Raw genomic sequence first — 22,246 nt, 5'->3', positions numbered from 1 at the left:
AATTGTGTGTTGTCATACCTATTTGTAAGCAACTCCCATGCTATACTATAATTTTGAGCCGAGAATTCCAGTGATTCAATAACTAGCCCCGCACTGCCCTCAAGCGATGATTTCAAATAATGAAACTTTTGAATTGCACTAATTTGTGTGGAATTGTGGACTAAAGACAGGTAGGTATCTCTGAATTGTAGCCAATTGTCATAAGAACCGTTGAAGCTTGGCAATGTGATGGTTGGTAGCTTGACTGATGATAGGTTAGCACAGCTGGGGTTGTTAGCGGACTCATCAATTGAGGTTATGTTTTGTGATTTTGCTATTAAGCTATAATATTTAGTTTCAAAGCTTTCCCGATATTGTAACGCGTCAGTAAGCTCTTCACTAAGCTCCTCTATTTGTGATTGAACTGTATTAAACTCATTTAGCAATGATGACGCGCCATGTGCTCTTAATTTAATTTCTTTTATTTGTTCAGAGGTTAAAGTTAGCCCTGTGAATGAATCCAAATATTTTTCTAAATTAGTGAGCCTACCCTTTAGCACTCCCCTTTTACGAGTTAGTAAGCTAGAGTCGCTCGATTTAGATGGGGTATAAATGCCTGAAGCCACATCCGCACCCAACATTTTGGTGTATTGTAATGAAAGTCGAGGTACTCACGGTTATGATGATGTGATGAAGTTTGGTGACGTGTGATGGTGTGCTTGAAGCTAGCACGCAGTTTGCAGCAACATGGCAGCAACACAGCTCAAGGATGGCTGGAATAGATATGAAGTACGGTATTAACACAAGGGTAAGGGGAATCGGGTTGGAGTTCTCGGCTGGCACGTCTTACCGCGATGAGGCTGATTGTGGCTGCTCGTCGCTGGCGTGGCCTGGTCCTTTGTCCAATGCTCCGGGTCCGCTTACACGTGGTCAGGCTGGGTGGTCCAATTTTCTTCAAGATCCGGCTCGAAGGACCAAATGTTCGGGCTGATGATGATGTCTGCCTGCCTGCCTGTGTTTGGTGCGTACTTCCAATGAAAGATGCTTGATGTTGATGCTGGTATAATAATTTATTTTACTTGAAAATGATGATCGTTAGAATGTGTCGTGTTTGACGTAAAGTTGAAGAAGGAAGATTGAATGAATGAATTTTTGATTGATTGAAAGTTTAGAGTGAAGTTATACAATGAAAATGTTGCAAGACTGAAATAAGAGTGAAGTTATACAATACAAATGTTGCTAGACTGAAATTTAAATATACACTATTTTGACTATTTATTTACTGTCCCTACTTCTTCTGAGATCTTGCGTGATGAGTGTGAACAATTACTCTTACTTACCATGATTACAAATACGTATTTTTAATACTAGTAGTATTTGTATTATCACTATCAGTCGGCTGAAATCGGATGCCTCGCGAAGGCAGTGGAGAAAGACCCTAACCCTGTCTGGCGGGGCATCGACCGAACGTGCGAAGTCCAAAAATACGTTTTCAATTTATTGTGAACATATTCCTTTATGTTTCTCCCTTCACGGAGGTAATGTGTGAGGTGAATGACTGGCCGTGTCGTTGTTCGACAGAAAATATCCAGGTTTTGTGTAGTTTTAGATGTAGTTACTATCTGATGGATGATATACCTATTACACTCGAGAACAATGAAAAAGTTCGAGTGACATAGCACCAAATTACTCCTAAACGGAAAAGGCTAGCTTGTTGACGCCGTCTACCATATTTTTAAAGACAGATAAACTCATGGAAGGAATAGGAAATTATTTTAATTACCTAACATGCCTTATACAGGATGCTGCATCCACACCCTGTATACAGCACTGGAACGTGTTTAGATCGTACATATCGGGCCTGTAATAAACGGCTTGCCAAGTGCAAATGCCAGTTGTTAGCTCAGAACAATACGAGGTTATAACCTACCACTTGTTTTGTGTGCACAGAACATGGATCGTGCGGTATCCAGTACATAGGCTCTTATATATTTATCCAATATTAGCGATCTCTTACAGATGATTGACATATATTGAATATATGTACGCCCTCTAGTTTCTATAGGTACATTTTATTTCATTATAATCACCTGTAAGAGATCGTTCATAGCTATAAGGCCGTTTTTTGTATTTTTTTCCTAGTTTATAATTATTTTTTTGTAAGTATGTTTGAAAAGGTACAAAAGTGTATTCGCAGCATTCATAACTACCAAGTTTGAACCATCGTACCATCTCTGTACCATCGTCTTAGCAGTTACAATAATCTTAAGTTTTCCGTTCTCATTCCCGTATTTTTATACCAACTACTGGGCAAATTCTGGCCAACATCTCTCTCTCTCTCTCTCCACCACCCACATCTAACCCTCCCCCTCCTCCACAGAGATCCCGTACCTGGAGCTGGCTGAGCCCGACGAGGGCTACCACGGGCTGATCCGCGAGAACGAGACCCTGGTGGAGGTGACGCCGGCCATCCGCGCGCGCGGCCCGCTCTGCTCCTTCCTGATATTGAACAACAAGCATCATGGAGAGGCGCCGTTTGAGGTGAGTAACCTTTTCAAACCTTACAGCGCGTTAAGACCTACGCGGATGGCAACGATTTCATCCGCGACGGACGCAAAACCTCATGCTGTAATCCCAGAAGGTGTAGTCGGAGGTGACTCGCAAGCGAGTCACGACCTTTTCGTTATGCATTTATACTCACGTGATAGGTCGCGAGCCAGCGTTATTGAATGAGTACATTGCGCTTAGGGTAGCCATCTAGGTTTTGAGAGTTTGAGGTGAGTCTGTCTCAGCCATAGCAACACCCGGGCTTGCTGCTCCAGTGTACTCGGGACCTTGGCTTGCTGCTCCAGTTTATTTAGAAACTAGGCTTGCTGCTCCAGTATACTCTGGAGACAGGCTGGCTGCTCCAGCATACTCGGGTGCTAGGTGGCTGAGCTGAAGCCTCCACGGGCTGAGAACGAGACCCTGGTGGAGGTGACGCCGGCCATCCGCGCGCGCGTCCCGCTCTGCTCCTTCCTCATACTGAATAACAAGCATCATGGAGAGGCGCCATTTGAGGTGAGTAAGAGCCTTTACTATGCAACGCAAATGACCTGGAAATGGTGGATGGAAAAATGTATGAAACCTTACAGTGCGTTCAGAGCCAGGAATAGAGAGCGATGAATTCATCCGAGACGGACGCAAAACCTCATCCGCGTCGCTCTGAATCATACACACATACATAGGTACGTGTACGACTATAATCTCCGAAGGGGTAGTCAGACGGCCTTGCCAAAAAATTATTGGTAAATTAGATATCACGTGATATAAAAACACTTGTAGATACAGATAAGTACCTGTACCCATATTATTCATATTAGTTTTTAAAAAATGCTCGAATTTCCATTTATTGCTTTCATTTCATGTTACTGGAAAAATAATAACTGCTGTGAATTTAATTCTGACAAGAACTGCCTCTCGTATTTATTTCTCCAATAAATTGTAAATACCCGCAGAGGTAAGCCGGGGCGGAGTCGGTTGCAATACTTGCAATTTCAACTCACTTCCATTTTTTATCAAAGCGAGTGAGATTTAAAATATTGCTAAAAGTAAATATTGAGCTACAAACTTGCAATGGAAACCAAACCGCTCTTTCGTTGTAAAATGTGTATTAACAAGTAGGTACATAACTACTCCCTGATTTTACAAATTAAAGATTGTTAGAAAATTAAAAACCAATTAATTACTATTTACTATTCTGTTTAGTTTATACTTATCTAAAGTTCAGTCATCAGTTCATCTGAAAAACCTAAATCAAATGTTGGTATACCGGGGAACTACCCAATCTCGTATAAAGAAGACAGTGGCAGATAGAATCTGCCCCAATACAAAGAAAATGCAGTAAAGCAGCTAGATAAGTGAATCGAATAAATCGCATAGACTACTCGATTCGAACCTTGTGTAGTTTTAAATCGATACGAAGGAGTTTAGTGTATGTCTCGTATATGTATAGTTTGTTAGTTTGTCATCCAGTGAAATTGAAAGGCAAAATGTTGAAATTTGATAGAAAGTGAATATATACTTATACCTAATTGAAAAGGCTGCTCATCGGTTAACATGCACTAAACTACTAGATGCTAGTTTTATGTAAAGAACCATTTTCCCCTTCAGATATGAAACAATATTATGATGGCAAATCTATTGAAGGCAAGCCATCGAAGCTCGCAAGCAAAATCCGTGTTATAAACAAAAGTTGTAGAACAAAATTTACCCTTATTATCTGCAATACTCTTTTGTTGCGCTGCCGTTTGTGAAGTTTCATCAAATTATGAACGATACTTTCAAAAAGAATTTCCAAACTATTGTAACGCAACAAGGCATCATCAGGAAAGTTGTGAAACGGTTGGATGGAGCGCATTTTATTTGCCGACGTCAAACAAAGCAGCAGATACGAAGTACAGGCGAAAGAAAAAAGTTACGACAAAGTTGTGCTCGCTTGCACTCGGGCCAGTTGGAGCTAGTTGTAACTTAGACACTTTTGTTTGCGAGTTCACTTTGTATCAGAAACAATACAAGGCTCCTTACACGCTCTGTCGCCCTGGTACTTTGGACGAGAACATTCTGTGTCCAAGTTGTTAAAAATTTGATTTGCGAAGACAATTGCAGTGGCGTGTTGTTATTGCGATTGTCTTGGATTGATAGTTTTCTTTAGAGGTTTATTTATGCCATGCCAGCTTCTCAATAGCCACGTATTCTGAAATGATATCGTATCTAAAATCTCTGCTAGTGGTTTCGAAGCATTTATTAATTATTATAATAAAAAATATTTCTGTCTTTTAACGCTAGATATAGATAACTTATTGGGATAAGATTGTGTACATTTATACCCGTTATAAAAATGTTTGTTAGCAAAAAAAACTGAAGCGGTTTTCAGTAACAAGCCATCAGTTTCAGGGAAATGTTGAACAGCTGTTCTTGACGCAATAAGGACCACTTTTTGTCGATTATCTACTCGAACGGACAATGGAAGGAATTCAGACTCAGTTACTTCAGATTGCGATCCCCCTTCGGTCATCTTTAAAGAGGATAATAAACGGGGAATAACAGCGGTAATTTTGGCTAAATGGGATTTTAGTAAAGATTCAAAAGACATATTGGTTACAGTTGTTAATGAATTCCTATTATGTACGACTTGAATATAATTTAAAATAACAATTGCTAGTTTTCACCATGACTGGATCGGCCAACAACGGCAGCGCACAATTTCGAATGATTGATACTTTTTGTGTTGCGATAAAACCATACCGTCCACAAATCTCCCTGATTCAAAAGTGTCCAGGCGGGTCACTCACAAAAAACCAACTAATGAATGCTGCCATGGAATCAGTACGTTTAAACACAACACTATAGAGGCGTGTTTACTTCATCAGCATTTGGGAAGTTTGTTTTTTGGAAGCTAGAGTGACCCATAGTGGAGCCCCGGGCTGCATCTAGTTCCGCTTTATATAATTTCACAGACTCCATTTGTCAGTGTGTCCGTTTCATTACGGCACACGCCGCTACACGATAAATCTCTCGCAACTGGATTTATTACCGAGAACACCTCATTTTGATCTCTGCTGGGACACTCCGACTGCTCAAATGGAGTAGGTATATTGGACCGTGGCGCCTCCCAAAAGCCTCTTCGAGTGACGTATCGTCAGCTGTCCCTCTACATTTATTGATAAAATTCTTTATACATAATATATGTACAAAGGGTGGACTTAATGCAAAGAGCATTTTCTACCAGTCAACCCACAGTACGTACAGTTTATATTTCTTTCCGGTGCACCCTTGGCAGTCAGGGACTGTTAATTTGACTGACCAATCCTTTCATTATGGTAACAAAGCCTAGTCTATCTCTAAAGAAGAAACACTGCCAAGTTTAGCAGGTAGTGGTTAATCGTGCACAATAGGACAGCAGGACAACAGGAGTGGACCCCTCTATGAGTAAGTATTGTTGGGTTGTAGCTGTCGCAAAAAATGACATACCCTCTGAAAGTGTTGCAAAATGATAAAGGTTGGCTGACAAAATGTTTGCGGTCCCCGGCTGGGTTGATCCTTTCGTCATGATTAGGGTTTTACAATCCCGCACTCGGGTTGTTTTCGTGACGAGTGGAATTGTGTTTTGAATAGGTTGCCAGCTTCATTTTGGGGTATTTTTTGTTTTGCGCAAAATGGTTGTTTGTTTGGGGAAATGGGTGTGATGCATCAGTAAATAAGTTAAGCCAGGCGTAGCTATTTGTAGTATTTAATTGATTCTCGTTATTCAATATATCAAAGTTTAAAGTAATGTGGTCTCGTATACAGCGTCTCGTTAAGGGTTAAAACTTATAATGTTGGAGACATCTATATGATTATTTATTTAGTTACATGCACCGTTAATTAAATATAGTATGTACTTAACTAGTTTCATTGTCAACCCACTATTTAAAAATAGCTTAGCGTTTAGCGTATTCAAAATTTATGAGGAAATGTACTAAGTGTTCCTAAAAAGGCACTCATAAATCTGACTTCTAAAAAAATATGCCCCCCGACTCACGACCTATTAAGTGAGGCCACTGCATAAAATTAACCCTCAGAAAAACTTCGTAATAAATCTGTAATTTTTTCACAAAAAGTTCCTGAAAGTGTCACGAGCAATTTCACGTGCTCTGAGCCGGCGCGTCGTCGCCACTGCTGGAGTTGAAACTTTAGTGGTGAAGTTACGTCACTGCAGCTAGAATTACTGTGCCCTCTTGTCTGTGATGAGAACGAGAACTAATTATTACGATGATTAATATAAAGGGTGTTGCGAAAGTGGTATAGTAAGAGTAAGCTGAAAGGGGACTGACTTAGGGGTTGCTTTTGAACTTTGCTTTGCTTCTTGACTTTTTAATATGGAGTATATTTTTTGTTCTTGAATTCTAAAGGTTTCCTAAAGGAGTATCATATTTTTCCTGTACCTCCTGCGGGTTGACTGGCAGAAAATACTTTAACCCTTAAGCAAGTCCTGTCTACTTTAATTTTATAATAAGTATTTGTAAAATAAAGAGTTAAATAAATAAATAAATAACTACACCACTTTTATCGCTACATAAACAAAATTTACAGTGCAGTTCTTAATTTTTTCTTTCGCTGTAATATGCCCCTAAACCAGTTTTAACGATCCTTAAGTAGATAATATTCATCTTTTTCTTCAAGTGCCTCTCCACTATTGGAGGTTGGCAGTCAGCTCCGCATACTCTTTTCCTTCTCTTGCCAAGTGAAACAGGTCTTCAACACTGGCAGTTCCTGTCCATTCCCTAAGTAGATAATAACAAATCTCATTTCCTTCCCCAGATAATGGTGATAGACGAGAACGAGGCGCGCCTGCGCGTGCGCTACCCGCTCAACTGCGAGAAGCGGCGCAACTACAAGTTTGACATCGCCGCCGTCGGCTGTGATGGTTCCTACTCTAACACGTTAGTAGATTTGAGTTGTTGTTTTGGAGATAGTAAAGTCTGATTTAGGTGTTTTAGTTGTTATAGAAAAGAGTATTTTGTGAAGCAACTACAAAGTGCTATTAGTTGCTAGATTGCCTCTTGTTTTAAAGACGCTTTCAAATCAAATCAAGTATTTTATTGCTTGTTTAGTATTGCATCAACAAACTGTTTAGATTCCTGTATAAGATAGATATAGATCACTGTATAATTTAAACTGCTGATTAGGGGAAGTACAACGATAACACTTCCCGTGATTTTTAGACCTTCATCACGACCCATGAAGTCCTTACTGCTGGGGCACGGGTCTCTTTCAGGTCGGGTTTTAGGCCTTGTGCGGTTTGTAGTCCTGTAAAGGAGGATCCCAACAAAAGCAAGCTTGAGCTGATATCTGTGGACTGTAGACTAGTGTAGACTACTGTAGACCTACCTATCTTCACTATAATCAGAAATGCGGAAACAACCAAACCCACTAACCTACACCCGTCTCTTTCCCCAGCGTACCAGTCCACATAACCGTGACAGACGTCAACGAATACGCCCCAGTGTTCTCCCAAGCAGCCTACGTTCGCTCCGTGGACGAAGGCCGTCTGTACCCCGAGCTGGTCAGAGTGGAGGCCACGGACCGAGACTGTACTCCACACTACGGGGACGTGTGCAAGTATGAGATACTGACGGACAGGAGCCTGCCCTTCGCTATTGATAATGAGGGTGAGTGTGGAGTTTGATGTAGTGGATTTGGGTTGGGTTTGTTGCAGTTGTTCGATCCACACAAGTTGATGGTTGTGAAGTTGGCTGCGATTAAGCTTTTGCGCTTCGTCAAACTATCCAACTGCCTATTTTTGAAATATCTAATGAATAGGCGGTTTGTGAGTTTGACAAGGTACAAAAGAGCATTTGCTGTTCCAACTTCACAACTACCAAGTTGTTTGAACCGAACTGTGCTATTGTTCAGTGAAAAGTAAAACCGAATATAAATAAGATTTTATAAAGGATTATTTCCGGAATTCTCGTGATAAAACTTTCTGAGTGGTCACGAACAAGCGTTGTACAGTGCAGAAAGAGTAACTCATATCTGTACAACTACAAGTTGTTCGCAAAACTTTTATTCTGCGTCACAAACTGCTGGTTTCACAACTGAAGAGTTGCGTATGATATGCATGACTGTGATTAGCTGAATTTTCAGTAAACAGTCCTTAACTTCATGCCTATCTACACCAATGCCCACAGCATATGCTGAGCTGGTGCCTTTTTGACGCTATGGCCAGCAACCTAGTTACAATAACAGAATTACTTATTGTTTGTTTTCTTGACTGCATTTTTGTTGTTGTTTTGTATTAAGTATTTTCTGCATTTTTGTTGTTGATACTTTCAGTGAGTCAAATAAATGTTTCTTTATCTCAATCTCTTAACCTCTCTCCCGTCTCCCAGGAGTGATCAGCAACACGGAACCGCTGGACTACGAGAAGTCGCACAACCACATCCTGTCGGTGGTGGCGTACGACTGCGGCATGAAGCAGTCTGCGCCCGTGATGGTCACTATCAAGGTCAACAAGCCCTGCAAGGCTGGATGGAAGGGTGAGTTCACTGTTGTTGTTGAAGGAAGCAAGAAGGAAACATGGGAAAGAAAACCGGCTTGGTCATTATCATCATTTCCAATGTACGCCATAACGCTTTGCACACTATTTTACAATTCCAATAACTAAAATCTTCTGTGATGAGGTCGTTGGTTGAGCTGGATGTAGACCTGTGCCACCTTTCCCTCTGTTGTCCACGTGCGAAAGTGCAATCCTACTCAGAATATAATGTTTGGGCGTTTCCCAAGGGCGGCCTCATCAACCATTGTCTTACTACCTCTGTCATGACGATTACGGGATGATGATGTAATCTTGAGATGCTAATCTTTATGGAGGATTTTTTGTTATTATTCCCCATTCCCCCTCCCCAGGAGTAGCAGAACGCGTAGACTACGCGCCCGGCTCGGGCTCCCTCGCCCTGTTCCCCGAAGCCCGCCTGGAGACATGTTCATCCGACGCGCGCTGCCCCGGAGTGACTCGCATCCAGGCGGCCGTGACCCTGCAGGCGTCGAGGGCCGGGACTGGGTGTGACAGGGACACTTATAGTGTGCACGCGCAGAAGACTATTTGTGGTGAGTACCTAAGAGTTATATAAATAATGTGAACCTGTAATAGGTAAGCAGTGTTAATGCCTGATGATAAACATGAGGTGTAGCCAGAAACATGGTCATAAACCTTTTCGTAAACACCGAAAAACTACTTTTTTTTAAAAAAATACAACGAATTAGTTATATGCTGTATTGAACACTGAAAGCGGATGAATCGGGTGTTCATTTTGAATGACTTATAAAATAAAAAAGATGAATATGATCCTGTTAGTTCCATGTTCAGTAACATAATGTTTTATTTTTATTTCCAGGTTTGGACGCTAAAACCGTGGATCTTCTGCCGAACCCCGGGGCCGGCAATGAGTGGGCCAAGTCTCTGAAACCTGACTCTAGCAGCAGTAAGTTTCTGTCTGTCATACTATATTTACACTTAGCCGTTGGCCATAGACCTTCTCCAAGACTCAAGGGTTAACGCCGTAAATTCCTCCATCGGAAGGCGACAAAATTGGAAACTATCCGACGTATTTTTTCGACGTAGAGTATTAGAATTACTTGTCAAAAGTGATAATCTACCACCTACCACAGAATTAGTGTATAACTTATATCACGTACAGTGCCACAAACTTATCTGTTCCGGTGACAGCTCACATAAATGTCTAATATTTCTTAATTCTATAAGATTTTAAGTTTGCTCTTATTGTTAATTCGCTCTTGCGGTGTTAATAAACCCATCTAATCTTTTACAATATGCAATTCATTAGTAAGTAATGAGATATGGATCAATTTAGTTCGCTCTCACCGGAACAGATAAGTTTGTCGCACTATAAGTAGCCTTGCTAAATTTCTGTGCTTAAGGTGAGATGTTTCTTGATATTATTATGTGTTTGTGTTTTGATGATAGATGTTTGGCCGGCCTTACATTTACTCTTTTATAACACCAAGAAAATAATTATGATGTTCCCTCCCCAGACCGCGACGGCGAGCAGATGTTCGAGTTCGACGGCGCGACCTCGGCCATGGTGCCCCCCTCGGTGTTACCCCACCACCTGGCCAGCTCCTTCTCCATCTCCACGTGGATGAGACACGCACCCTCGCCAGATATGGACAAGCATACTAAGGAGCATGTGTTGTGCATGGCTGATGATCACAGTGAGTTTCATCGGAAATCTTCAAGTTTCCTCTACTTTCCTCTAGCATGGGATGGTGAAGCTGATAGTGAGAATGATAAGTTGCTGGATATTTGTTCATAATAAGGACTAGTGATGCTATTAAAAACTTGAGCCCAAGTTTGACACCTGCTGCCGCAACACGGGTTCGTTATCGACGTAGACAAACGTCACCATATCGTGATTCGCCATAAATACGGCGCTGTGATTGGTGGAACGCGCATTAAACGAGTTTTTCGACGTTGATAACAAACCCGTGTAGCAGCCGTTGCCATATTTTTTTGTGGGATAACAATCTTTACTTTAATTTGCAGAGATGAACCGCCACCACTACTCTCTGTTCGTGCGCAACTGCCGGCTGATCTTCCTGCTGAGGAGGGACTTCGGAGACGGCGACCTGAACATCTTCCGCCCGGCCGAGTGGAGGTGGAAGATCCCCGAGGTAAGAGTTCTATTGTGTTTTATTGCTTCTTCATAGAAGCTTTGATGGTCACGTGATTTTTTCTACGGAGAACGAATATTGTTCAGATTGAGCCCCTGAGAAACCCCTTCTATTATTCGTATAACAATAAATTAAAATAAATAAACTAACATCAGCTTTATTTAAAACTGATGGAAAAATTCAGGTGGAAGTTTATGAAAACCCCAGCTTATTAGTTCTTTCAATCAACAACCAATCTTCTGCGCAACACCTATCTCTACCAACGAGGGTTAACCTAGGTTGACTGGTAGAAAGTGCTTTTACCGTAAGTCCACCTGATTATACATGATTACTTTTTTATATTTTGCAATAGAAGAATAAATAAATAAATAAAACCCATAGGTATGCGACAACGAGTGGCACCACTACGCAGTCAACGTTCGCTTCCCCAACGTTGAGTTGTTTGTTGACGGCACTTTATACCGCGCGGCTGACGGCAAGGGGCCCGAGGTGATTGATGACTGGCCGCTCCATCCCGCTCATGGGGTTAATACGACGCTGGTTGTTGGCGCTTGTTGGCAAGGTAAGGAATCTTTACACCACCATCGTTACCATCCAACCATTTAACGTACTGTAGGGTGAATTTTAAAAACATTATGTGACAAAAATGTGGATTAAAATGATAAAAGATAAAATATTTTTGCCGAACGTCCACCGCCAGCTAAACTAAGTTAGTTGAGCTAAGGTAAACTAACTCAATTAAGCCGGCGGTTAGGCTTTTAAGTTGAATCTGCTGAGGACGTATCTGTCCTATTTTTTTGTGATGAATGATTAATTAATGTTAAATTAATATCAGAAAGTGAACGAGAGACTACAATGTGCACTACAAAAAAATCATAGCTTGGCGACACCTCGTCTTTCGAGCAAATTCAAACTAACTTATTTCTTTTCTTACAGGAACAGAATCCGACATGAAGCACCACCTTCGCGGCTGGCTGGCCGGCCTGGGAGTCTCCACGCACGCGCCGCAACCCGCCGACAGCCTGCAGTGCGTGGCGCGATGCACCGAGGGACTGAGCCTGACGCCTGCGAGACGTGAGTGTAGTTAGTAGTTCAATATGTGGCCGGTAGATGGCGATATTCTAGAAAATTTATAATAATCTGACCTTTACATGCTGAATTGAATGTTAGACCTTGTAGTGCGTCACTACAGGGAATTCAATTGAATAAATAAAGGCTCTCTTTCTGTGTCTTATAATTTATTAACTTGCCAATCCCTAATTGCTTCTAATCCCCCCTTTAATTCCACCAGACCTGAAATCCGTATCAGTGGAGGGCGACGGCGCGGCTGACGTTGAAACTCTACTCCGTAAAGTGTCGTACGGCGACTCACGGCCGTTCCCCACGCCTGGACGCCGGAATGTGCACGTAGCTACTACTATCACGTGAGTTTCTTTATCATTTCTAGTCATTAATGATAAATACTGGATCTAGACTAGAGTTTGGACGCTTAGGTTTTGTCACCGTGGATATAAGATTAGTCTGCTAGATAAGATCCAGTCGCTGACTGAAAGACTACGCCAGAGGCAGGCTCATTTCATGCACCATACATACATTCACGCTGATACTAGCTAGTAGCTGAGGGGCAGGGGTCAGCTTTTTTTCTCTTGCTCGATTGCTGTTTTCTCTTTTCCTCTGAAACATATAAGTATACCTATAAATCAACCTTTTCCACTCCCAACAGCTGCGACAACGGCCGCATAATCAAGGCCAAGCCAGCGGAATCCTTCATCATGGTCCTCCAGCCGCTCTCCCCTCGCATCGTGTTGAGCGGCGGCGCGGAGGCTGCGCGGGACTACGCGCACTTCCGCCGCGGCCTGCCCGTGTTCCCCGACCTGGGGATCAGCAACAACGCGCAGGGGACCCAAGGTTGGCAATTATAGATACTAAATGCAGTGATTGTCTAGCTAGACTAAAAGCGAGGACCTGTATATTTGTGCGTTGCGTCGTCGCTGCCAAATATATTTTATGAATGCTCTTTTGCGACTACAACGCACGGAAAGGCTTGATGATTACGCGTACTTTGACCGCGGTCTGCCCGTGTTCCCCGACCTGGGGATCAGCAACAACGCCCAGGGGACGCAAGGTGAGGCTTTACAATTGGTGCCGTGACCAAAGTGGAGAAGACAACTTATAGCTACCCTAAAAGTCTGGAGTGTGAGTGCGTCTAGACCAAACGACGCCATTCTTCGAGACTAAAGCCGCAAATTTTTCGCGGGTAAAATTTCTCTATACATACAAATGGCTATTTGAGAAGTTGCTTGTGCTTGTGCCTTGATGAACCGGGTGCGTATTGCGACGTATAAAAACGAAATGTATAATTTCACATTAATAACGTTCACAACATATATATAATGAACGTTACGTATACCAACAAAATCTATATTTTCATAAGGTATAAGATTCAATTGGTATAACGTACATTTGATATAATATCAAAATAACTAACACTCACGAGGACTAATATCAATTCGTATAACATACATTACGTATATCGTTTAAAATATATACTATCATTTAGTAGTCTTTCTTTCTTTCTTTCTTTAGTATAAAGTTCATAAAACATAGTACCTAACATATAACATAATCTATGTTTAATTACCCAACACCGTCAAACCCCCTAGCACCAAAACCTAAAGATAGGTGCGACGACGAGCACAGCGAGGAGGAGCGTGTTAGGTGCACATGTTCGTCGAAACCAAAGCGGAGCGCAGCGAAGCGGAGCGGAGCGTCTCCCATCATAGCTTCAATAATAATAACGGTGTGAAAACCCCTAGTACCAAAACCTAAAGATAGGTGCGACGACGAGCAAAGCGAGGAGGAGCGTGTTAGGTGCACATGTTCGTCGAAACCAAAGCGGAGCGCAGCGAAGCGGAGCGGAGCGTTCCCCCCACAAAACTTCAATAATAATGAAAATACGATACGACAATCTTTTATACTATTTGTGCATTATAAATTATGATAATTATATCCGTTGTAGAATATATGTTATAATCGTTATATATTATGAACGTTATGCATTTTAATCGTTATATCAATTGAAATTATACTTTTTGAACGTTATTCTTTACAAAATTATGTATTTAGTAATTATACCTTTCGTTTGTTATGCACAGTGATCGTTATACTTAATAAATTTATATCATATGGACGTATACCTTGTGAATGTTATACCATGCGTTTTTATACCTCGTATTACTTACCCTGATGAACCTGTTTATTTATTTATTTATTTATAAACACTTTATTGTACAAAATAAAAGGTGAAGAACATTAAAAGAAAACTAACAATGTACAAAGGCGGGCTTGTTGCCAAAAAGCAATTTCTTCCAGCCAACCCTTGTTAGGTTGGGAGAAGAGGACATTAACACTTTCAATCAATTAATAGCACAATAAAATATTAACAAAAATTTAGCCTATCAGTATTTCTTAATCTTACTTAAACCTACCTACAAAATATGCTGTTTGTGATACGACACGATTTAAAGCATGGATATTCACCCGCGAAAATGCACAATTAGTAAGATATTGAGAAAGCTGCTATTTTTATTAAAGGTGAAATCAAAGATTCTATCTTTTTTTCATATAGTAATATCGTATTTTCAAAATCTCCCCTTATCTCTCCCCAGACCCAACCCCTCAGAAGCTCGACTCGTGCGTGGTATCAGTCTACCCGGCTCTGAACCCGGACCACGAGGCGCTCAGCCTACGAGACGGCGCTTCACTGCCCGACCGACGCGACATCCGAGCTTCTGTCACCAGGGACGGAGTCATACTGTCCGGCGCTGACACCGCTGAGAACTATCAACAGGCTAGTATACACGTTATTAACATCAGTAGGTATTATAAGTTGTAAATGACAAAATCTGATGTATGACCGACATTACTGGGTAAAGTTATGAAAGTATAAAGAAAAGAAAGGAAAAGGCTCAGGGCCGAAATGCCTTTAAGCGTCACACGGTATAAGACTTGGTCTTCTCGTATAAAAAAACATAATCCAATTCCGCTGAGTAACTGTGTCGCTGTCCGAGAGCGCTCAAATAACACTCGGATAATCACGTAATCCGAGCGATGTGTAAACACACAATAACATTACGAGAAGCGATCCATTTTAGAAAACCACCAGTTAGGATTTTTATAATGCCTTACTAAATTGGATGTTTTATTTCCTCTCACAGGTGCTCCGTGAGATAGAGTACAGCAACAAGAAGCCCGCCTACTACTTGAACCGCGTGTTCAAGCTGACCTGCAGCGAGCTCAACGGACGCTTCACCAGCAACGAATATGTGCAGACTGTGAGTTTATAGTCTACAACTACTAGTACTATATAGTAATAAACTTCTTTATAGCGTTACCCAATCTAAAGTGAGATCGTAGCGTATTGCCACGTTATTTACTTGGACTGCTTACTAGAACAACAACTCTAGCTTTGCAAATGAAATAAGTGGTAATGATTCCTATGATATAATAATAATATGGCTATAGGTCTTGATTGACAAAATAGCAACCACATCTAAAAAGCAATTATCTAAGATACTGTGAAGCCTGTTAGCACAAACTGTATAAAGAAACTACCCCACTAAGATAAGCAATTACCGATAAATGCCGAGACGTAATTTAACGTAATGTTCATAAATGAAGTCGGTTAAATATTTCGCTGATGGTTTTTATTTGTATTGACGTAAGTGCTATTTTTAGACTAGGCCTTACCCTTCCTTCCATTAAAGGAAGGGTTTACCCTTCCTTTAATGGAAGCAGACCCGTGCCCCAGCAGTGGGGACGTGATGTGTCGGATGATGAGAAGTGCTATTTTTTACGTGTATGTTTAATGAGCTTTAAAGAAAGCTTTCTTTTATACCCACACAATCAACCCAATGTTAATGTCCATCCCCAGTTGACGGTGGTGCACCCGCACATGGCGAGCAGCGAGGTGTCGCACGAGCTGCACCCCAGCGGCGTCGCCGACAAGATGGACGCGCCCAGGGATAAACAGGTATACCTAGTTATAAAAATAATCTTTTTCCATAGTGTATTACCAGAGCGGCACAGGACCGGAAGAATTGGCGTACAAATAAGAAGGCATATACCCAACAGTGGGCGATAGAAGGCTGATGATGATGATGATAGTGTATATGTTCATCTTTAGTTGACGGTGGTGCACGTTTATTTAGTAGAATAAAGTGGCTAAATTATTGTACCGGCCAAGTACGGTTATCTACACTGAAGACAAACGAACAAACGAGTGCTTTCGTGCAATCGGCACGGATAACCGGTACAACTGGATAAAGCTAGGCGTAAAACCAATTTGTAAATAATAAGAATATATATATATATATTTTCAACCCAGGAATCGGCCGAGGATCTCTTTATGTTAAATTCTTCCTGAAAAGTGATGAAAGGAATCATAAATCATACATCTACAATAATCTAACCATCTCTCCTCTACCTTTAGTACTTTACGTCTACACCTTTTTATTCTAACCCCCTCCCCTCCTCCCCCGCAGTCTGCGCACGCGCACGTGCGCGCGCACGGCGACGCGCACGCCCCGCGCGTGTTCGCGGCGCACGCGCTGAGAGACGACCACAGCGTGGAGGCGCCCGCGCCCAGCGTGCGCGACCTGCGTCAGTCTAGTGAGTATATTTATCATTATTATAATATTATACATCTTGGTCAGCGGAAAGAGTAGCATTTTCTAAAAAAAGCCTAGGGCAGGTTGAAGTGAAAGTATTTTGTAAAAATTGACGATCATCAGAAAATTTTATATTTTTACGATGAATAAAAATATTTGACTTTGACTTTGAAATTTTGGCATTAGCGACCCCACTCACCCACACAATGGCAGGGAGAAATTCCAGTTCGCCATGTCTCTCTTTCCGTACTTGGATGTCCAGAGCAAACACTGACAAGGGACAGGATCACTCACCTCTTGCTTGCCTTCTCGTCTTACTTGGTACTTTGCTGGAGCACAGATTCTCTGTATGGGTCTTAATTACGGGCTAATAATCATATAAGTTCCATTGATACGTCAGGTCTCAGTAGAATTGGGCACGCCTGGTTTCAACACAAATCTTTACACTTATCTATATCCCATATATGCCCAGAGGGTCGCTAACGACCCACATGAGTTTTTTGCATATTTGCACTTAGAATCTGAATCTTAATCATATCCCAAAGTAAAACAACTTGATAAAAAAACTAGTTATTGGCATATATGGGATATAGCTCTTTATTATCTATCTCTGTATTCACCACCAATCCTAACCTAACCCCACAGACCACGTGGCCCTGCTGATCGGAGTGATAGCGTGCGGCGCCCTGGTGCTGGGCGGGGCCGCCTTCGCCGCCCGCCGCGCCGCCCCCCGCGCCCCGCCCCCGGACATGGCGTGGGACGACAGCGCGCTGACTATCACTGTCAATCCTATGGAGCAGGTAGTGTAACACTTATAAATATACCTACCTATAATATAACATAACAATGTCAACCAGCATATTTAGGACTTCTTCATCATTCTTACTTCTCTAAGATGTGGTGTGGGATGATAGCGTGCTGACCATCACTGTCAATCCTATGGAGCAGGTAGTGTAACACTTTTATAAATAAACTTATAATGTAACAAAACAATGTCAACCATATACAGGACTTCTTCATATACTTCTCTAAGATGTGTGGGATGATAGCGTGCTGACCATCACTGTCAATCCTATGGAGCAGGTAAACAGCATTTAAAAAAATACCTAGTTAGACTTTTTATGGTTATGGAGATATAAAAGTACCTACTCGGAATGGCTCGGATCAAAAGGAAATATTTTGGGTTCCAGCAATTAAACACTTCTTTTTCACACAGTACAATTTCGCGAATTTTGAAATTCTGATTTCAGTTTCGGGCTTAGATAGAACATGCTGCACATGCTGGTTTCGGCTTAGTATACCCTTTTTGCAACACCCTGTATAAGTAGTAAATTTTATCTACGTCAATAACAAACAGTAGTCTTTGCAAAGTTTTATAAGTGCTTATTTAACTATTCCAGGCGGGTGGTTCGTGCGCGGTGGCGGCGGCGGTGGCGGACTCGTCCGATGGCGAGTCCGGATCCGAGTCCGACTCGGACCGACACGACTCCGACGATGATGACGATGAAGGTAATCCTAACTAATACATATGTATTATAAATGCGAAAGTAACTGTGTCTGTATGTCTGTCTGTTACTCTTTCACGCCAAAACTACTGAACGTATTTAAATTGAAATTTGGTATACATATGGTCTAGACCCTGAGAAAGAACATAAGCTACTTTTTATCCTAGAATTCCCACAGGAAAACTTTTTAAGGAGAAGTGAAGCTCGTGGGAACAGCACTGTTATTGGGTATATTATTGACTAAATTTTGATTGGATCGAAATAAAATATTATATCTGCCCGCCATATTGATATTGTTTCTTTATCTATGCGCGTTATAGTTATAACTAAACTGTTATTTTGATGTCTTTTGAAACTTCTGTGGTCCAACGGCAAGACGTAGGTAATTTCCAATTAACCAGACTGATGGAAAAGGATTGTAATTTTTGAGTTTTTCGCAGTAATCTTTGATGGTTAATTCAATACTAATGTAAGTTTCTCTGTTTCCCCAGTGGTGTCGAGCAAGCAACACAAATACCGGAACATCAGCCAGTTAGAGTGGGACAACAGCACGATGTAAGCGACAAACATACCGCCATCCCGCTCGCGCCACGCGTCTCGCTCTAACGCAGGCGTAGCATAAGCCCCGTAAAATACTATTGCGCAGGAACCTTGTCGAATTAATGTTGACGTGATTACATCTGTTATTTGACTTTCTATGACGCATTCAGCATTTTACGGGGTTTATATACCGTTGCATTTTAACTAAGGAATTGAGTTGTTCTGTCGCTATATCGGGTATAACTAGGCAGTTGGGTTTCGTTTGGCGTGTCACAAATTTTGTGTAGATTTTTTTCGACCTGAGTGTGATATGTGTCGTATTGGATTGGGTGTGTTGAAATTGTATAAGAGACGGAATTATATTATAGAGGATTATTATATTAGAAACATTGGTTAAAAAAACATTGTAATGGTAAAAATATAGCTGATATGTGAAACAAATAGTAACATCCAATGAATCTAGGTACGCAAATGCGGATGTACTTAATAAGATGAGAAATATCTTGAACCCAACTGCCTTTCCGAGTTGCATTCTAAAGAAAAAAAAACGCTTGTTGCACAAATTATCCACGCGTGGCACAAAAATATTCAGCATTGTTTATAATTTGTAGTTATTTCCTAATTGTAAGGTTTAAGATCATATCAATTTATACGTAAAAAAACATTATTTGGAGTCGTTTCCTTGCTTGCTGTCTAAGGACAAATATATCTTGAGATACCCCCATAGAGAAGATGTCATTTTCTATTCGTTGAAAATTAAGAAATAATTGAAAAAAAAACTGTATGTACTAAATAGTAGTCGTTGTAATTTCGTATGGAATCGGTAAATAAGATTAGTAAGTAAGCAAGCAAGATATTATATACTTACAATGTATATTATATACACTCTAAGGTCGCTTTTCTTACTGTATTTCTTTTAAGGACTAAGGACGCAATTTTTTTCTGACACTTTAAAGGATTAGTAGTACGCAAGGTTATGTTCAAAACAGCATTTAATTATTTTGTTAAAGTACAAATAAATAGCTTTGTACAATTTTCTCCTGTAGAATAAAATTTATAAAATGTCCAAACACCTTACCCTTACGAGCTTTTAAAAAAAACGGCTTAAATGTATATTAGGCACAGAGTAATTTGAAAAACATATAGATGTACGATATTTACATAACACAGTTTGTGTTTGTCTACGTTCAGCCACTATATATAGTGAACTTATATAATTATATATATATTTTGAATGCGTTAAGGGATTTTTACTAACAACTAGGTACTAAGTGGCTATACATGTGAAGAATTATATCAAAATACTTCGGAAAATAACTTCAACTAATGGATCAATGTCCAAAACCTAGTTTGTAAGTTTAGTTAAGTTTTTACTTTTTAATTTCCTCTGTTTAATCGCTTACGGCGGGAGCTAGGAGACATATAACTGTCTCTGTCCCACTCGTTGCATATCATGACGGAAGTCGGTATATTTTTTGCCATATTAGCGTAGAGATATATGTGAACACTGACTGTACAATCTAAGCAATCGTTGTAAACATAATCAGATCGGTGTTTTTTTAAATTTAATCGTGGTTTTTCCGAACTTGTTAGTTGATCTTTTTGTCACTTTTTTTGAAGTGTTCTTTGCACTGTGGAGCGGTATTGGAGCTACGTTCGACGCTGTTATTTCGGCCAATATAACAAGAAAACTGTGCCATTTGCCATTCATAACTGTCTTTAATTCCATCATTATACATTGCTAACTACTGGACACAAAATTATAGAGTATGCGGTCTACGCTACTTTAACAAAAAAATATCTAGAAAAGCAATTTTTAAGCATACCTAAGTAATTCCCGTTTTTTTCGGGGTTTTTTTGTCCAGTGCGGCGTCAACATAGCTCCATTCACCGCCTCGGTAGTATTTTCATGTTATTTGCTGTGTAGTTGCGTTATATCTCGATGACCGTCCAATTATCACCCATTAATGTCTTCTATTATTTTAAGATCTGAAGTTTTATTAATGTTTTAGTCTTTGACGCAGCTTGACTCTAAAATGCAGGCATTTTAACTTTTAACCCACTCTTTTAAAAGTATTACATGTGGTAGCTATTTCTACTTAAACTTATGTTTTAATTATTTTACTTTTTTACAACTCACTTATTCTGTGTATTACTTACTGCGGTATTATCATTATTGTATAATTAGGAAACTTCTTTGATGTATGAATTATTATATTTTAGCTAAAAATAAAGTTGGTTTAAAATTACTTATCATCGTTTCATTTGTTGTGGCTTAGGGAAGACCTACCTACCAAACTATAATTAAGTAGGCTAGACCTGTGTAGGACAGACTTGAATCATACTGCAGTGGTACCTACTTGGGCTGGTGTAGATTTATCATTATGATCATAAGCCATCATCATCATCATCATCATAAGCCATATTGCTTGACTATCTTCATATTGAAGAATAGGAGACTATCATAGTTACCAATATTACTGGCAACATATCTGTCTGGTGGAACCACTTTTTTTGGTGTTTCTTTCATATTTTTAGTGAAAGAGTTCTGATTGTAAATTAAATCAACTTACATAAGCTCCGTTAGGTGTGTTTGAACTTTCAATAATTCTTGACTGCCTCGACGTAGATATACGGTTTTGGTATCATTGTTTAGCTTAACTAAATACTTTTAAATTAATACATAAAAATACCATCAAAGAGGGCTATTTTCAAAGTAATTCAAGTAAATGTAAATTCTTGCTGTTTTTTATAGTCAAAAAACTAGATATAGGTGCTTTTAACTTATTTTCACGCGTTACAAATAGTTACAATTAATACTTGTATGAAGGCGGGCTGGGAAATCCCGCGAGTGTGATCAAATCAGCATGCTATTAAAAATTTAAAAACAGCCTCAGCTGGTAGTTACTGGTACCTACCGGCCGCGGCCGTCCCGATATAAACATGGGGGGCTTAACAGTGGTGATTTGTTTATGAATATGTTTAGTAAATTACATGAATATTATGACTATGTAACAACGTAATTTCTACACAAACATACTTACAATAATAAATATTGAGGGTATATTAACATTTCATCCACAAGGTGTTAACTATCATTGTAATCGCACTTTCCGCAGTTTTTACGTCGAGATAACACTCACACAGGACAATCAACACCGTATATTCACTTTCCCATATCACTCGAGATTTTCAGTATTTTAAAACTTTTGTTGGCGGGCGCGGCTGGGCGGCGCGGCGCGGCGGGACGACCCGGACCGGACGACTGTTCGCCTGACCATAGACTACCTATGAGTAGTTTATTTTCTCTATGCCTATAACTGAGTGGATCTCGAGTGG

At 40.5% G+C, this 22,246-nt stretch overlaps 1 protein-coding gene across 1 annotated transcript in view; it reads left to right on the top strand.

Annotated features, from left to right (window-relative positions):
- LOC105390897 (calsyntenin-1) overlaps nucleotides 1–21,156 on the top strand; it is a 175,356-nt gene extending 154,200 nt beyond the window's left edge. The window contains exons 2-20 of the mRNA XM_048630905.1: nucleotides 2,360–2,520; nucleotides 7,321–7,442; nucleotides 7,960–8,171; nucleotides 8,892–9,038; nucleotides 9,409–9,609; nucleotides 9,897–9,983; nucleotides 10,555–10,734; nucleotides 11,066–11,193; nucleotides 11,575–11,755; nucleotides 12,130–12,267; nucleotides 12,485–12,617; nucleotides 12,917–13,101; nucleotides 14,862–15,043; nucleotides 15,411–15,527; nucleotides 16,127–16,225; nucleotides 16,737–16,863; nucleotides 17,508–17,662; nucleotides 18,263–18,371; nucleotides 18,859–21,156. Of these exons, the coding sequence (XP_048486862.1) occupies nucleotides 2,360–2,520; nucleotides 7,321–7,442; nucleotides 7,960–8,171; nucleotides 8,892–9,038; nucleotides 9,409–9,609; nucleotides 9,897–9,983; nucleotides 10,555–10,734; nucleotides 11,066–11,193; nucleotides 11,575–11,755; nucleotides 12,130–12,267; nucleotides 12,485–12,617; nucleotides 12,917–13,101; nucleotides 14,862–15,043; nucleotides 15,411–15,527; nucleotides 16,127–16,225; nucleotides 16,737–16,863; nucleotides 17,508–17,662; nucleotides 18,263–18,371; nucleotides 18,859–18,926 (2,732 nt within the window). The 3' untranslated portion in view covers nucleotides 18,927–21,156. The remainder of the gene's footprint in view (nucleotides 1–2,359; nucleotides 2,521–7,320; nucleotides 7,443–7,959; nucleotides 8,172–8,891; nucleotides 9,039–9,408; nucleotides 9,610–9,896; nucleotides 9,984–10,554; nucleotides 10,735–11,065; nucleotides 11,194–11,574; nucleotides 11,756–12,129; nucleotides 12,268–12,484; nucleotides 12,618–12,916; nucleotides 13,102–14,861; nucleotides 15,044–15,410; nucleotides 15,528–16,126; nucleotides 16,226–16,736; nucleotides 16,864–17,507; nucleotides 17,663–18,262; nucleotides 18,372–18,858) is intronic.
- Nucleotides 21,157–22,246: the final 1,090 nt, after the last annotated feature.

The sequence above is a fragment of the Plutella xylostella genome, chromosome 27 (genome assembly GCF_932276165.1).
Source record: "Plutella xylostella chromosome 27, ilPluXylo3.1, whole genome shotgun sequence".
Taxonomy (NCBI): Eukaryota; Metazoa; Arthropoda; class Insecta; order Lepidoptera; family Plutellidae; genus Plutella; species Plutella xylostella.
Note: the sequence above shows the minus strand (reverse complement) of the source record. Positions and strands in the feature narration are given on the sequence as shown.